The sequence below is a fragment of the Mesoplodon bidens genome (genome assembly GCF_964165515.1).
Source record: "Mesoplodon bidens genome assembly, chromosome: 11".
NCBI classification, from domain to species: domain Eukaryota; kingdom Metazoa; phylum Chordata; class Mammalia; order Artiodactyla; family Ziphiidae; genus Mesoplodon; species Mesoplodon bidens.
The window spans coordinates 76,395,373-76,413,718 of record NC_138167.1 but is presented as its reverse complement, the minus strand read 5'-3'; the positions used below and the strand labels follow the sequence as shown (position 1 = coordinate 76,413,718).

Below are 18,346 nucleotides of genomic sequence, written 5' to 3'. Positions count from 1 at the left end.
TCCACAGGAGTCAGGCTTCTTGGGTTTAAATCAAAGTTCTTAATTATATTGACTACGAGACCTTATAAAATGTACTTTCACATTTCTAACCGTCAGTTTCTCCACCTGTAATTTGGTGGTACTATGGTACCTGCTTCATAAATTTGTTGGAAACACTGGATGAGATGATACAAACACATTGCCAGGTACTTAGTAAATGCTCAGTTAAAATTGTCCAGTATAATACCATTCATATTTTTATATAATTACTTTTCATTCAAGTTATGCCACAAATGTATATGTAGCACCTACTAGGTACTGATCACTCTGCAAGGTGGTTGGGATATATCAGTGAACAAAACAGACAAAGATATTTTCCTTTACAAAGCTTCCATTCAGGTTGTGAAGAGACAAACAACAAACATAAAAGACAACCGATTTGTGTATTATTTTATAATGATTATAATGATTAAGGCTGAGGGAAAAATACAAAGCAGAGCAGGATGAAGGGAACGGGCAGTCCTGGGATGGAATGAGGGAGATTTTTGCAGTATTTAATAGAGTGGACACATGAGGCCTCATTGAGAAGGGAAGGCTCATGTACAGGCATTCATTAAATGCCACAAAAATAATACTCACTTAATAAAATTTCTCACCTTCAATGTCTTTAGCTGGTGGTACTTTAGTTATTATGGGGTTTGTCACTTAAGAACTATTTACTTAAATTGCTCCTCAAATTTGAATGTGTGGTACTCATCTGCTACTTATTCAAAAGTCTGATTTCATTGACAGTACTGTTCTTTGTGAAGAAAACCAAGCCTCTTTACTTTATTAAAATAAAAAAAGGGGGTTGCCCCAAACGTTGAAATGGACAAAATGTACCCAGAAAAAATGTTTAACTTGAATAACTCTATAGTTTCAAAGAAATGAAATTCATTGACCTTGTAGTTCAAGAAGTGTATCTTTTTTCTTGATGGTTAGTGGCATATGGTTGAAGAGCACAGGGATAATTACAATAACAATATCTTTTTGCATTTGAATATCACTTTACAGTTTAGAATTCTTTTCTGTGACCTTCCCAACAGACCTCTGAAGAGGTTAAGGAACATGTAAAAAATGAAATCAGAGATAAAGATGCTTTGTTAAAAGTGGCTGGAGAGGGAGGCCCTTTTCCTCTAATCTCAGACATTGGTCTCCTAACCACACAGCCTTTCCTGCCAGAGATAACGGTGAGCATCCCTCAAACATCAGCTGTTATCATTGTTATTGCTATTATGCCAACCCCCCCGCCCCAAATGAAACCTCTGTGTATAGTAAACACAGTAATAAGCATTCCTACGCAGGCACCCTTCCTGCTCTTTCTTCCTCATAATTTTCAGGGGTACATGATGGAGCTATTATTTATGGGCACCAGCTGCAGAGAACACAGCCCCTGACCAGGTCACCCAATGTGGGAGTCCCGACTAGAGAGAGAGAATGTGGAGGAGAGAAGGCCAGAGAGATAGCGGTGGCTCTAAAGCTTTTTATGCAAACAGAGGTGACCTCCTAAACGCAGCCAAGAGCCATGTCACCCTTCTTGGCTCAGGATGATAGAGAATGCTTAAGCTCCACCCACTATTTACCTAAGTTGAAACTTCAAATGAAGAGATAACCAATGTCTGCCTTGTGTAGAGCAGAGAAAACAGCAGAGGCAAGAACCAGGAGTGCACACACCGTCGGCATGGTTATTTGCGAGACAGTATGGGAGGGCGGGTGGCTAGGAGGTGAGAAAGGGTGTAGAGTGAAAACAAGGCTGGCAGGCAGACTACAGGCTGATAATGTTCCCCACCCGTACCCCACCGCTCGCAATGTGATAGCACTTGCAGAGAGAAGCCTCTCACTTTGGGAATAGCCGTAAGACAAGGTATGCCCCATGGCTCAGTCTTTATAATTCTGGAGACCTAACTAATGGGAAAATTTGTTACCTAAATTTGTAAGCTGACTAAATTCCCATAATAGGGGAATGGTTAGGTGGACTGCAGTGTAATCATTCAGTGGAGATTATGTAACTATTAGAAAGAAACCAACACAACATGCATAAAATACAGCGCCAGTAAGCACGCCAAGATACGAGTGATGGTCTCTAGATGACGGACCTAGGGCTGATTTTTGTCTCCTTTCTATTTTCTTTTTTATCACAGTTCAACTTTTCTAAAAACAACATTTATTACTTTTATAATGAAAATTTAACTTTCTCTCTTAAATGGTTATAATGACAGCCACTTGGGAAAATACGATGGATATACATATGTGATCATTAAAATATGTTTCAAAAAATTATGCCCAGGCCAAGGAAAAAAAAGGCTAGAATGAAATGCATCGTGGTGAGTTATGACGAGATTATACGTATCTTCTATTTATTTGCCAAATGTCTTATAATATTATGCATATAATGAAAATTAAATTATATCTTTTAAGTGAGTGAAATTTCTGGCTAAGAATATCCAGCCAAATTTTTTAAACGATTTCTTTCCCATCTGAATCAATTTGTTAACAATTAACTCCCTAGCTTGGCATGCAATTTCCTTAGTGGAGTTTTTCCAGTTTAATAGTGTGGATCCTTAGATAGGTACCAATAATTTTGGTGGTTGCTAACAGAGGCTTTAGAAATGAACCTCCAAACCTGATTATGATCTTAGTTACCTTTTAGTAAATGAATTTTTATTTTTAAACAAGGGCTCTATGCAGGTTAAAAATTGACCCCTACACACTCAGCACGTCTTGGGGGAGGGATAAAGAAAGAATTCTTTGTGTTAATACACGTGGACATCTTAGCAGAGGCAAGAAATGTTTAGAGTTAAACATTCCAAAGACAATTTCACAATTTGTCCAGTAGTTAATTTCTGCGTACAAGATGGCTGAGCAACAACTTGATTACTCAGGACCCTTGAACAGACAGTGTGGGGATCAGAGAAAAGCAAAGTGGAATGAACAGTCTATTTGAACAAGGATTGACCAGATCCATGAGGAAATCTTTCTAAAAGGGGATTCGTCACAAGTGGATAAAGCTATAGATACACAGAATGAATATGATGAATTGTGAAAAACAGATTCATGCTTCTGGACCTTTTCTTGACCTCCAGCTTAGGGCCCCTTCCTCTCCTCCTCCATTTCATTCCTCGAGGAAAGAAGAATGGTAGAGCAAAAAGCATGTGAGCTTTGGAAGTAATCTGAGTTCAAATTCTGTTCTGCTGTTCACTACCTTTGGATACTTTAGTTGGCCATTCTCAACTTTTGTTTGTCTGTGTTTAAAATAAAAATCATAATATTACCTGGCAGCTTAATGAGAATTAAAAAGAGGGAAAGTACCTAGCACAATTGTGGCTTCGTTCACAGATACTCAGTAAGAATCATTATACACTACCTTTCTCAACCTGGTGTAGAGACACATTTCCCTGGGAATTGAAACACATTAAGCTGATGAGTCATTTTACCCTTTCATATTTGCTTTACCTTAAACTTTTCTCAGCTTTTTCCCTGAGAGCATGTTTTAGAAAGGAGAAGGAAATGCTGAGCATATTGTTAGATGAGACTAGACTGGAAAGGGGGAGCTTCTCGGACCCCCTACATGCTGTTGCCTTGGCATAAGTGCAAATGAAGTTATGTCCTGGCCTGTTTCAGAGCTTTCCGGGGGCAACATCAAAGACAGTCACAAACGATGTCCCACGTCATTGGTCTCAAGTAAACGGACAGGAGGCTTTCATAACTCAGCCGATCCAACACCTTCCTTGTACCAAACACTGTCCTAGGTGCTGGGCTACAACAGCAAACAAACCCGGAAAAACCTGGGGACTTCCCTGGTGATCCAGTGGTTAAGATTCCATGCTCCCAATGCAGAGGGTGAGAGTTCAATCCCTGGTCGGGGAACTAAGATCTCACATGATGCATGGCGTGGCAAAAAAAAAGAAAAATAAAAACAAACAAAACAAAAACAAAAAAGCAGGAAAAATTGCTGCCCTCCTGAAGCTTACATTCTTGAAGGAAAAGACAAACAATGACTATGATAAACAAGTAAAATATACTTCCTTCAGATGGAACAGACAAAAATTAGCAGGAAAGAGAGACAGAATATTCCAGGGGTTCAATGGAAGTGCCATTTAAACAATGGGGTCAGGAAGTCCTCAAAAAATAAACAGGTGACATGTAAGCATAGACCTGAAGTCAGTGAGGGAGTAGGTCATGAGGGAACAGCAAGTGCAACGGTCCTGGGGTCAGACATTGTGCAATATGACTGAGGACCATCAACGAGGCCAGTGTGACAGGGGCAGGGTGAGCACGGGGCAGAAGGCAATAGGACATGAGGCAGAGAAGTAACCAAGAATGACCTATCAGCCGTCATCTTAACTTTGATTTTCACTTGGAGTGATATTAAGAAGCTAAGAGAGGTAATAGGGCAGAGAGAGAGAGACATCCTTTGACTCATGTTTTCAAAGGAGCAGTCTGGCAGCTATTTTAAGAATAGACTGGGGACTTCCCTGGCGGTCCAGTGGTTAGGACTCTGCGCTTCCACTGCAGGGGTCATGGGTTGGATGCCTGGTCAGAGAACTAAGATCTCAGAAGCTGCATGGTGCAGTCAAAAAAAAAAAAGAAGGAGAAGAAAGAAAGAAGAAGAAAAGAAGAAGAAGAAAGAAGAAAGAAGAAGAAGGAGAAGGAGAAGGAGAAGGAGAAGAAGAAAAAGAAGAAGAAGAAGAAGAAGAAGAAGGAGAAGGAGAAGGAGAAGGAGAAGGAGAAGGAGAAGGAGAAGGAGAAGGAGAAGGAGAAGGAGAAGGAGAAGGAGAAGGAGAAGGAGAAGGAGAAGGAGAAGGAGAAGGAGAAGGAGAAGGAGAAGGAGAAGGAGAAGGAGAAGAAGAAGGAGAAGGAGAAGGAAGGAGAAGAATGAGGAGGAGAAGGAGGAGAAGAAGGAGGAGGAGGAGGAGGAGGAGAAGAAGATACTTTAGATCTCTGTATATCTGCCTGTTTGCTTGTTCCCTCCCCTGGCCAATTCATGGGAAAACGATTAGCGGAGTGCTGGCAGGGGAAGGGAGACCTCTTCTTTGCAACTTCCCCCAGGAGCCTGCTTCTAATTTTATAGCCCATTACTAAGCCACTCGCAGTAAAGGCTCTCAGGAGACTACTGTTCTAAGAAGGCGCGGGATGTGAGCACGTAGAGGCTAAAAATATAGAGAGGTATGGAAAATGCAGAGAATTGAGAGATCAGTCTGCTGAGGACAGTGGGATGTTTGTGGGTTGGCAGATAGAGGGTTGGGTATGTTTCTCATCGTTTGGCCCCAATTCACTAAACCATCTGCTTCACTGTCCCTACCACCCACCCAATACATGTAAACACTATACATCTGTATCTTCATTATAATAATCAAGCCTATTGTGTTGCATTCTGATGTTGTTACTAGCTGAAGTCTAATAGACCACAAGCCCATTGGAAGGCAACATCATCCCTTAATGGGATGATGACTTTGGTGTTGATCATCTAAGGAAAAGACCGCAGTGCTCATTAAGCATGGAGGTGACTGCAGGAGTACTTAGCAAGGGACTCACAGGGAGCAGGTGATTCTCCCATATGGCATGTTTCTCCTCCATTGCCAATCTTGGAGGAGCTGGAATGTTTTTTTTTTTATTATCTTGGCCATACTGTGTAGCTTGCGGGATCTCAGTCCCCCCCCAGGGATTGAACCTGGGCCACGGCAGTGAAAGCCCAAATCTTAATCCCTAGACAACCAGGGAATCCTTGGAATAGATTTTTATCTTCTGTCTTTATTAAGGAAAGGTAAGTTTATTTATACCATAATTTTTGCTTTGATTCTGCCCTGCCTTTTATTAGCTGTTTTGATAGTAATAATGCTTGAAATCAATGGCTTCCAGCACCCTTCTACAGTAGAGATGTTTCCTTCAAGTGATTTGAAATATGCTTCCTATAATTTCTATGCTTTGGCCTTTTGCCATTGAAGTAATAAAAAATAACTAATATTCTTCTTCCACAATGGCCCTTCAAATATGTGAATGAACCTATTGTTTCCTCACCCCATCTTCCCTCTTCAAGCCAATTAAACTTAATCCTTTTTTTAAAAAAAATAATTAAATAATTTATTTATTATTTATTTATTTTGGCTGTGCCAGTCTTACTTGAGGCATGCGGGCTTCTTAGTTGCGGCATGCGTGCAGGATCTCGTTCCCCGACCAGGGATCAAACTTGGGCCCCCTGCATTGGGAGTGTGGCGTCTTACCCACTGGACAACCAGGGAAGTCCCATTAATCCTTTAACTATTTCTCATAGAGCTAAGAATTTAAGAGTCTCTGATGCTCCACGACTCTCCAAAATTATGGTGCATAGAAATAATGAGAGCAAACATTTATTGAGCTCTTACTATGTGCCAGATACTATAATAAGTACTTTGCATGTATTAATTCATTTAATTTTCACAACAGCCCTATAAAGCAAGCTTATTATTACCTTCATTTTAAAAATGAGGAAACTAAGCCACCAAGAGGATAAATAACTTTCCTAAGGCGACCCAGCTCATAGGTGGCACAACTGGTTTTTCAACCGAAACAGTTTTGTTCCAGACAATATAGTCTTAATCCCAATGCTGTTCTACTCCTCAGGGTCCCAGACCTAGGTTATAACTGATAGTCTGGAGCTCCTAACTCTAAAATAGCATAAGTTCAGTGGAACACGAGTGCCTGCAAAATGGTAATAGGTCTTTCTTGAACAAGGTTCCATGACCAAAAATGTTTGGGAAATTCTGAGTAAGATAGCATTGAATAGGTTTCCACTCTGCAGGGCTTTCCATAGTCTTTAATATTTTCACAGGCATGATGGCTCTCCAAAATCTAGACGCAGAATTTTCCAGCCATCTTTTCCCCTGTAACTCTCTAGTAAAACATCTACTAACTTGTGGCATTCAATAGAATATTGCTTAGGCAACACTGCCCAAAAGTGTAGTTTAGATTTTTCCTGTTTCTTTTTCTTTCTTTTTTTGCCATTTATTACCTTTGATTTCATTTTATATGGTCTAGAAGTTTAGTGTCAACTACACAATTTAAAGGGTTTGTCTGTAATTTTATCTAGCACTTACCTCTCCATCTCGTTCAAGATACCATGAAAGACATGAAGTACACAAATACACCGTGGCCACCATAATCCCTTGGTTCTATTAAGCTACTCTGCTTTTCTTTAACGGGGCTGCCCTGACTCTTGGTCATTGCCATTTGCTATAAATGTTCACAAAATATACAACTAATTCATTCTAAGTTTGGGGTTGGTTTTTTTTTTACGTTTTTGGGAAAAAAGTTTTTAAGTCAAGGCTTTTGACTGTCTCTAGTCATCTTTCTCCTCTTCACATGTTCTCAGAGATTTCTGATAGGTTTCATAGAACACATGTAGAAAGAGTAAAGGAATAGATATCGTATGAGCATCATCTGTGGGCTCAGTCATACCATGCATTTCACATAGCACATAAAGTCTCATGGCCCCAGGGAGGTATGGATCATTAGCCTTACTTTATAGATGAGTAAACAAAGGCACACATGTTAAACAACCTGTCAAGGTCATGAACTCTGGGCTTCAACCATCCCACATACAGTCCATGCTCCTTGGGTGCATTCATCCTAGTAATTTAGTTACTTGTGGCTTATTTATTAGGTTGAGAACATCCTGTTAATTTACTATTATTTAATTTATTAACCCTGACTAAGGCCTGACCTCTTAAGACGAAAATGATGATGAACTGTATAACACAAAGACTAGAATGTGACATTCCTGTATTTTACAGATATAGTCTTTCTTACAACCAGCTTGTCATTCAGACAACACTCTGTCTCTCTTTTCTACACTCATTTCTTGATCTCATTCAGGCAGACATTTTCTTCCTCCTTTTGGATAACCAAGTTTAATTTCTTTAAAGTAGACTATTTTTTTAGATCAATTTTAGATTTACAGAAAAAATTGAGAGGATAGTACAGAGAATCCCCAATATCCAGTTTCCCCTAATATTAATGTCTTGTATTAGTATGGAACAAGTGTTACAATTAATGAACCAATGTTGATACCTTACCACAAACTAAAGACCATACTTTATTTGAATTTCTTTAGTTTATATCTCATGTCGTTTTTCTGCTCTACAGTCCCACTCAGGACACTACATTATGTTTAGTTGTCATAGCCCTTTAGGTTCCTTTTCACTGTGACAACTTCTCAGACACTTCTTGTTTTTGATGACCTTGACAGTTTTGAAGAGTACTGTCAAGTATTTTGTATTCTGTCCCTTAATTGGAATTTGCCTGATGTTTTCCTCATGGTTAGACTGGGGTTATGGGTTTGGGGGAGGAAGGCCACAGAGGTAAAGGGCCATTTCATCAAGTCACTCTTCATGGCCCAGACCTAGGGAGTGGGGAGTTATGCTCTCCTTCTTTGACTCCAGAGGATCTACTTAAATTATTTGGCATTCCTCTGTCTGGGAGATTTGTCTCTTCTCCATCTATTTATGTATGTAGTCACCAGGTAGAATTTAATTAAAGTACTAGGGGTAAAAAATTACTTGCTTCAAAAATATTCCTTCTTAAAATCCAGGGCAAAAGTGTTGTTCTTTGTTTGTTTGTTTTTAAAGACCTTTTTAAAAAAATTAATTTATTTAATTTTGGCTGCATTGGGTCTTTATTGCTGCACACAGGCTTTCTCTAGTTGCGGCGAGCGGGGGCTACTCTTCGTTGCGGTGCATGGGCGTCTCATTGCGGTGGCTTCTCTTGCTGCGGAGCACGGGCTCTAGGTGTGCGGGCTTCAGTAGTTGTGGCTCGTGCGCTCTAGAGCGCAGGCTTAGCAGTTGTGGCACGTGGGTTTAGTTGCTCCGCGGCATGCGGGATCTTCCCGGACGCGGGCTCGAACCCATGTCCCCTGCATTGGCAGGCGGATTCTTAACCACTGCGCCACCATGGAAGCCCCCAAAAGTGTTTTTGAAAAGTCTAATTTCCTTTGCTCATATTTAAATTAAATTTCATTCTTAATTGAACATTTAATATATATATTGAAACTGAGTCTGCCAGCAGTCCCACTACTGGGCATATACCCTGAGAAAACCATAATTCAAAAAGAGTCATGTACCACAATGTTCATTTCAGCACTATTTACAATAGTCAGGATGTGGAAGCAACCTAAGTGTCCATCGACAGATGAAGGGATAAAGAAGATGTGGCACACATATACAATGGAATATTACTCAGCCATAAAAAGAAATGAAACTGAGTTATTTGTAGTGAGGTGGATGGACCTAGAGTCTGTCATACAGAGTGAAGTAAGTCAGAAAGAGAAAAACAAATACCATATGCTAACACATATATATGGAATCCAAAAAAAAAAAAAAACGGTACTGATGAACCTAGGGGCAGGACAGGAATAAAGACGCAGACGTAGAGAATGGACTTGAGGACATGGGGAGGGTGAAGGGTAAGCTGGGATGAAGTGAGAGAGTGGCATGGACATATATACACTACCAAAGGTAAAATAGATAGGTAGTGGGAAGCAGCTGCATGGCACAGGGAGATCAGCTCAGTGCTTTGCGACCGCCTGGTGGGGAGATAAGGAGGGTGGGAGGGAGACACAAGAGGGAGGGGATATGGGGATATACGTATGCATATATCTGATTCACTTTGTTATACAGCAGAAACTAACACAACACTGTAAAGCAATTATACTCTAATAAAGATGTTCAAAGAAAAACAAACAAACAAACAAAAACTGAGTCTGACACAAAGATGACTCACACAAGGCTCCTTGCCTGAAGAAACTATCCTCGGGGTCAGACAGAAATGTATACATTTCACAAGGCAAATAAGTGCTGCAGTTAAAAGTTAAAGAGTGCTTCGCGAACACTGAGAGGATAGTACAGGTGTCCTTCTGTACCCATGCAGAAACAGTTCCAGGACCCCATGGGTACCAAAATCCTGGGATGCTCAAGACCCTTATAGAAAATGGTAATAGTGGTACAATGAATACAGTCTGCCCTCCCTACCAATGGGTTGCATACCTGCGGATTCAGCCAAACCCAGATCGAAATTTTGGTTGAATCCAAGGGATGTAGGGCTTGCAAACATGAAGGCTTGACTGTAATTAATTCAAGGAAAGTTTGATGAAAGAAGAGTGAGTCCAACACTGGCTTCCTGGTGTGTAGCCAGTGATTTTGAATGATCCTAATTATGAAATGGAGAAGCCTTAGCTCAGAGAGAATGAAAGACTTAACTAAGTTCACACAGATGGGTCATGTATGAGCCTAAGCTGAAAATCAAGTCTTCCAATTCCAGATCCTATGTCCTTTTTACTACATCAAACTAGAGATAACACAGAAGTCTGCTATGCTGTTATTCAAGGCAGAAATGAATAAAGCACTTACCTCAAATAAACGTAAGACTTTGGCCAGCGCACCAACTTCTTCTTTGAGTGAGAAGATCAGTGATATGGCACCATTTTGATTGGAGTTGTCTTCAATATAGCTTGTTTCCTACAGGATTAAATGCATTTGGGTAAAATGTTTTTCACAGCTCAGCAATTCATTCCTGTGAAACCTCCAAGGAAGAGGCGAGCATGAACTTTCTCTTCTAGTTAGCCTTGGAATACAATGAGCTACATATATTCTATACAGAAGTATATGTGTGGTGGAAAATAAGTAAATCAAGGGAAGTAAAATGTTCAGTGGTGCTCTTAGATCAGATTTCAATTTTAGAAAGCTCTAATTATTCACAAATGTCACCAGTTACACTATAGATTCACTACCTTTTTAATGAGCACCTACCAAGTGCTAGGTACAGTTAGGGCTCTGAGAGAAATAAAGATGAATAAGAGAATGCCCCATTCATCAGAAGTTCAAATTCTGACTTAGTAGAAACATACACAACAAACGAGATAAATTTTAAAAGATCTTAGAGGTGGTATAATACGGTGCAATAATTGTTCCAAGAAAACATTGAGAAATACAGGGTGGAAAATACTAAAAATAGAACACACACAGGCTTTTGAGTCCAAAGACATGGGTTGGAATCCTCTCTCTTCCATTTACCAACCAGAACACTTTGGGATAGCTTAGGCTTCTTAACTTCCTCATGTGTGAAAGCAGGCTAATCTGTAATCATGACAAACCCTGTCAAAACAGTATTTAGATGATGAAAAAGATAAAGCTAAAATAGTTTAAATATAATATTAAGAGAAATATGTAAAAATGATGGAAATATTAAGAATACCCACGAATGACTTCTTGGCCTTTGGCAAAGATGTCACGGGAACATTAAACTTGTTCTCAGATGCTGGGATCTGAGACACCAATTGTTGAAAAAGAGTCACTAAGTACATAAGAGCACATATATAACTTATTGGAAGATGGATGCCTTAAAACAGCAAAGAATGTCAAGGACCGCGCAACTTTCTACATGCATGTGACAGCAAATTAAGGTGGGACTAGGGTTGCCATTCCAGAAAGGGTTTGCCAAAATCTTTTAAAATTTTAAAGTTAAGTGTTAAATTAAGTTTTACAATAATACATAGAGTTCCATGCGTGCTTTCAAATAAACAGCATATACCTAAAACTGGGGAAAAAAACAACCCCATGCAGAACAATTACTCTCTTGTAAGCAAGTTAATGAAATTAGTGGAATGGCTGTTACATCATCTCCATGAGAAGGCTGTGCTGGGCAGGGTCTCAGTGACTTGGCATCATAAGCCCTGTATGAACACGGATGACCCTCAGGATGAAATTCTTTTAATTCAGATTTTCCCAGAACCTCACCTGAAACAGAGGTGCAGGGGAAGAACCAGAATTATCAGCAAGTGTGATTAGAGGAAGCCTTACATGAATTGCAAAACTGAACTGTTATATATCCTTATATGGACCATGATATTATCTTTCTAAATTTTTTTAATCTACCATACACTAAAAGCCCGTATAATGTCCCAGGTATTATAATAAGCACTTGATTTGGATTATCTCATTTAATTTTGATAACAAACTAGAAAGTAGGTTTTATTATTTTCCAGGTGCCCCTTTTATTGATGACAAAATGAAGGTTTAGAGAAGTTAAGTAACTTGTCCAGAGTTGGACGGTTAGCAGTGGAACCCATGCCACAGGATCCCAGCATGCTGTCCATGAATCACAGCTTCCTGCAGGCTCTGCTCTACCTTCCGTCTCTAGTAAACCCTGCCAGAGACACGCAAAGCAGTCGCTGATGTCAGTCTTCTTCCTAGGAGAGGACACTGAGCCTTCAGTTCTTTCCAGTTTCCTTGAAATGACAAAAGATTTCCATTTCTAGTTCACTTGGCAACATTCTCCTCTCCTGTGGGCCTCCAAGAAAGGGAGCATATTTCTGACACACCTCAACGGATGTCACCTATGACTGGGGCAATTCAGATGTGAATGCACCATGCTCGAAACTCTGTCATCCACCACTTTCCCACTCCTGTGTGTGTCCAGCCAATCACCAAGTCCAGTCTGACCTTCTCCAGAAATGATTCTCGGGGTCAGGTCCTTCTTTGCTTCCCACTGCCACCATGATAATCCAGCTTTTAGTGATCTGCAGTGATTGAGCCCTCCTAGCAGAATTTTGCTCGTGTCTTTATTCTACTCAGAATTCTTTAGGGGCTCCCCATGGCCAACAGGATACAAGACCTCTTTCTGATATTCAAAAGTCCCCTTAGTACCCCACCTCCTGAGCTTCACCCACAGAAAGCTCCCCTCCAGAAAACTGGTTCCTCCTTTTGCCCTTTCAATTCCTCATTAGAGTAAATGCACTGCATCCCTCCCTCTCTCCCTTTCAAATACATCATCTTTCCTCAAAAGCCCTCTTGGGTCTCACTTCTCTCAGAAAACCTATGTACTCCTCAGCCAAGGTGAACAATCCCTCCTTGATCTGTTTGTTCCATTTGGCCTCTGATACCCACATGGGACTTGGTAATTGACTCAAAGAGGTGGATTTGTCTTAAGAGTTCATCTAGTTCCACACTCTCATTTTTCAGATGGGGAAACTATGGGCCACCTGAGATCATCACACAGGCAGTGGGTGGCAGATTAAGAACTCAGGCTCCTGCTATGAAAAACAGTACGGAGTTTCCTCAAAAAACTAAAAATAGAATTGCCATATGATCCAGCAATCCCACTGCTGGGCATATATCCAGACAAAACTCTAATTCGAAAAGATACATGCACTCCAATGTTCATAGCAGCACTATTCACAATAGCCAAGACAGGGAAACACCCTAAATGTGCATCAACAGATGAATGGATAAAGAAGATGTGGTACATATGTACAATGGAATATTACTCAGCCATTAAAAAGAATGAAATAATGCCATTTGCAGCAACATGGATGGGAGCTAGAGAGTGTCATATTAAGTGAAGAAATTCAGACAGGGAAAGAGAAATATCATATGATAACGCTTATATGTGGAATCTAAAAAAAAAAAGAACTTATTTCAGACTCACAGACTTAGAGAATGAACTTATGGTTGCCAGTGGGGGAATTGTGAGGGGAAGGGATAGTTAGGGAGTTTGGGATTGACGTGTACACACTGCTGTATTTAAAATGGATAACCAACAAGGACCTACAGTATAGCACAGGGAACTCTGCTCAATACTCTGTAACAACCTAATTAGGAAAAGAATTCGGAAAAGAATAGATACTTGTATATGTCTAACTGAATCACTTTGTTGTACACCTGAAACTAACACAACATTGTTAATCAACTATAGTCCCATATAAAATAAAAAGTGAAATAAAAAAGAAGTGTTATGATGGAGGAAAAAAAAGAAGATGTAGTATATGTATACAATGGAATACTACTCAGCCATGAAAAGAATGAAATAATGCCATTTGCAGCAACATGGATGGATCTAGAGATTATCATACTAAGTGAAGTAAGTCAGACAGAAAAAGACAAATACCATATGATATCACTTGTATGTGGAATCTAAAATATGACATAAATGAACTTCCAAGAAATAGAAATAGACTCACAGACATAGAGAACAGACTTGTGGTTGCCAAGGGGGAGAGGGGGGTGGGGGAGGGATGGATTGAGAGTTTGGGATTGACAGATGCAAACCATTATATATGGAATGGACAAACAATGTCTTACTGTGTAGCACAGGGAACTATATTCAGTATCCTGTAATAAACCATAATGGGAAAGAATATATATGTACATGTATGGCTGAATCACTTTGCTGTGCAGCAGGAACTAGCACAACATTGTGAATCAACTATACTTCAATAAAATTAATTAATTAACAAAAAGAGAACCCAGGCTCCTAAATGTCATTCATTCTATACAATTCCCTCTGCTATGGACACAATGTCCATATTAAAGCCTCTGTTTCTTGCATAGTAAGGGCTGTACTCTGGTCCAATCACCAGAAGGTTACTCAACACCACTCCTAACAGCCTATACCTTACCCACGTCTGTCCCCTTTCACTTTCGTCATTCTCCCATATACTTTCTAGATCAGGGTTTCTAGGTGGGGGTTCCTTGGGTATCCACTCCAAAATCACCTCGTGATTCCTTGTTTGAGTGCAGATTCCTGGGCCCCACCCAAACCTACCAAATCAGAATTTTGGTGTAGGATCTTAGAATCTGCATTTTCAAAAGCATCGCAGAGGACTCTTAACCATGGAAGATTTTGAAACCACTGATAAATATATAGCCTATTTTTTTAAATTATGCCTTTTCTCATCTGTGTCTGCAAATTCACATTTACCATAAGGCACTACTCTTTATTGTTATTCATATTGAAAGTAGAGCCGGCCATGACTGAATGCCCACCATGTGCCCGGAGCCATATCTGGTACTTTTTACAGTTAATAAACATCACCATTGGTAGAAACTAGCACTGGCAGAAAAAAAAGAGTTTACATATAATAGCTTATTCAGTCCTCACAATCGCCCCATGAGATGGGTGCTGTTATTTTGAAAATAAAGGAATAGACTCAGCAAGATTAAGTGGCTTGTCCAAGGACACTCAGCTAATGAGTGGCAGAGTCTGTATGTGAACCCAGGTCCAACAACTGCAAAATCCTTAATCCACCTCCCAGTGACCCAACTGGGACAATAGCTCCCCTTTTCAAAGCTTGAGGGACTTGAAAACGAAAGGAAGCTCATGGAATTTTGTGAAATGGTGTGGCCTTGAGTGGATTCTGATTCCAGCATTGTTATGCGGATCAGCATGAGATCTTGGACAAACCTCTTCCAGAACATGTTTATAATGGCTCATAATCTATACTTTGTTTCCAATAGACATATGAGTTGACTTTGAAAGACATGTACACTCAGGATGCATAAAGGTAGAGAAAAGAAGCTCCAAAACTAGAAAAGAAGGAAGAGGACAGGGAGAAAAAACTTTACTAGCAACCAAGAAGGAAAGGATTTTGATCACCGAGCAACACCCTTAACAATAGAAATACATTCTCTTCGGCTGTGTCTAATAAACACATTCTGTTATCTTTGGAAAAGAGCAGTTTTCACAATTACCAACAATTAATCTGCAGCAAGGATATTCCAGTGGCACTGACTTTCAATCGTGGTGCTTTTTGGGGTCATGGGAGGAGGTGTGTATTCACATGTGTGATTATACATACACACATCTACAGTGTAAGACACCCAAAACCAAGATGCAGACATCCTGCCTTGGACATACTCTGCCTCTGTATTCCAGAATTTATCTACAGGAGGAAGCAGTGTGGGGGAGGAGTACACAGGGTGCTGGAGTCACATCTGGGTTTGAACTCTGGCTTTGTGCCATTCAGAGCTGTGATTTCTGAGTTCCCTTAATCTTTTAATCCATCGCCCTGTTCTATGTTCTTTACAGCACTTATCTCTACATGAAAGTATATGTTCATTTGGTTAATTTTTTTTATTGTCTGTCTCCTCCACAAGAATGTAATTTTCATCAGGGCAGAGGTTCTACTGTGCCTGGCTCAGAGTAGGTGCTCAGTAAGTCTTTGTGGAGTGGATGAACGAGCTGAACACCTTTCACAGGATTGTTGTGCTTGCAGGTAGAGACCAGCCTTATGTCAGGATTACATCTGGTGTGTTCTGTTCAGCTGGGTTGGAGCTTCAAGAAGGCATAAATGTGTCTTTTTTGCAGATTGTCAGAGCTGGAAGGAGTCCTGAAGACTATTCTAGTTCAAAATCCACCCCCCCCCAACTTTACAGATACCAAACTGAGCCTCTCCACCCCACTTAGGTGACTTCCCAGTACATAGCTTCAGTAAAGCAACACGAGAGCCCACAACTCCTAATTCCAGGTCCGAAATCTTTCCACTGCAAAGCTCCACCAGCCACTGTGCTTGACTCAGTGTGTGTTCCTCCTGCCAAGGTTCTGATACATTTTGTTGAACAAACAAATCATTTCTGGCTAGACACCCCTGGCACTTTCCTATGCTCCAGGAAGTGTGCTAAGACCTTTATAGACATTATTTCACTTGATTTTCATACTAACTCTAGAATGTGGATATTTTTATTCCAGTTTTTCATATGAATAGACCTGAGGATCTGCAAAGTTAAATCCCTTGCTTTCAACACATGGGTGTTACCGAGCGCTCGCTAAACCCTCCTCTTTACCCCCAGTCATCGACAGTGACAATTTGTGGTTCTCCATCTTCTAAGCACTCTACAAATAAAACTTTAGTCCCGGCTTCCCTGGTGGCGCAGTGGTTGAGAGTCCGCCTGCCGATGCAGGGGACGCGGGTTCGTGCCCCAGTCCGGGAAGATCCCACATGCCGCGGAGCGGCTGGGCCCGTGAGCCATGGCCGCTGAGCCTGCGCATCCGGAGCCTGTGCTCCGCAATGGGAGAGACCACAACAGTGAGAGGCCCGCGTACCGCAAAAAAACAAAAAAACAAAAAAAAAAAACTTTAGTCCCCAGAGCTCCCTAACCAGATCGCTGCCCCTAACCTCCTGCCATAGTCACGGGGGCCCCATGGCCAGCAGCACAGAAGCTAAATGATGGCACAGCTGGCCTCTGTTCTGGGATCTGTCTGATGCCCATGTTGTCCCTCTTCAACATGAAGTTCTGTCTCCCAAGCCCTACGTACCATTTTCAAAGGAAGTCTTTCTTTCAGGACTCAGAAAAAGTTAGTCCAAAGTTCTGCAGTCTCTAGTTATACTAAAACATCAATCATCCTCTGCTGTCCAGGCTCCCTGTTCTCTGGATTGTTCTCACTAATCCTACACTGACAGATGCCTTAGACCCACGTTATCTCCCAGGGCTGGGCTTTAAGTCTGGACCCCAGAATCTGGGAGTGTGATCAGTCGATTAAAGAGTGTATTCTGCAGTTGTTCACCTCAACGGAAAGGCAAAAATTCTAGCGAACGGAATACACCCTGGACATTATCCCTGCCACATTTAGGGCTCTCTTACATTCCAAGCCCAAGGCTAACTCTTGTGCATTTTCCTCTCTTTTTAATTTTCTTCTTCCTCAGGTCTGAGTAAGTCTGAGATGTCTTCATACCCCATTTTCTCCCAAAGGTGCAAAAAAGCTACAATTTCTCATAATTTTGCCATTTTGATACCTGGCTGAGAACACTTATAAACATCAAAGCAGAGCAGATCTGGATGGACCCCAACTGCCACTCCAGATGTCAAGGACCAGTTTACAGAAGAAAAAGGAGGCCGCACAGGCAGTGATTTGTCCAAAGACAGGCAACTAGCTGGTGGCAGCTCTGGAAGCCAGATCCCTGACTCCTCCAGCCGTGCTCTTTCCCTGAAAGCCACACAGGACAGATGTCCTCTCACTGGGAAACATTTGTTGAGCACATGTGTTATCTGTCAACTTCCTAGACATTTTCATCATCTTCAAATGAATTCAGCCTTCCTGGTGAGCTCACGGGAGTAGGAAAACCCAACACTCCTCAGATCTCTTTCCACCGGGGGCCAAACTCCCCTCCCTGCGCAGCTAAGGCCCGCCCTGGCTCACCTGTGCAAAGTCGCTGGGTTTCTTGACCGAGCCTCCGTTCTCCAGGACCACGGCTGACATGCTAGCTCCCAGCGCGTGTGGTCTCCGGAGCTCTGGGGCGTCAGTCGCAGGCGGGTTTGCAAACAGTGCAAACAGCACGTGGTGCTGAGGTTTTTAACCTGGCGTTAGGGAGGAGAGATTCCAAGGTGTCTCCGGCCACGCCTACCCGCCACAGTCACGCCCCCGGTGGGCGTTGTCCTGACGCAGGTCACCCCGGCCTGGACCGCTCGGAGGGGAGGGGCAGGGGGAGCGGGCCGGGGAGGGTGTGGCTGGTGACGGGAGTACGGATTTGGCTTGCCTGCCTTGGACGGAGGAAGGCCAACAAGAGAACGCAGGGCCACATATG

At 41.5% G+C, this 18,346-nt stretch overlaps 1 protein-coding gene across 1 annotated transcript in view; it reads right to left on the bottom strand.

Annotated features, from left to right (window-relative positions):
• Positions 1 to 18,088, bottom strand: part of PAH (phenylalanine hydroxylase) — a 69,999-nt gene extending 51,911 nt beyond the window's left edge. Inside the window, exons 1-2 of the mRNA XM_081249745.1 lie at positions 17,962 to 18,088; positions 10,398 to 10,505 (exon numbers count right to left, since the gene is read on the bottom strand). Of these exons, the coding sequence (XP_081105871.1) occupies positions 10,398 to 10,505; positions 17,962 to 18,021 (168 nt within the window). The 5' untranslated portion in view covers positions 18,022 to 18,088. The remainder of the gene's footprint in view (positions 1 to 10,397; positions 10,506 to 17,961) is intronic.
• Positions 18,089 to 18,346: the final 258 nt, after the last annotated feature.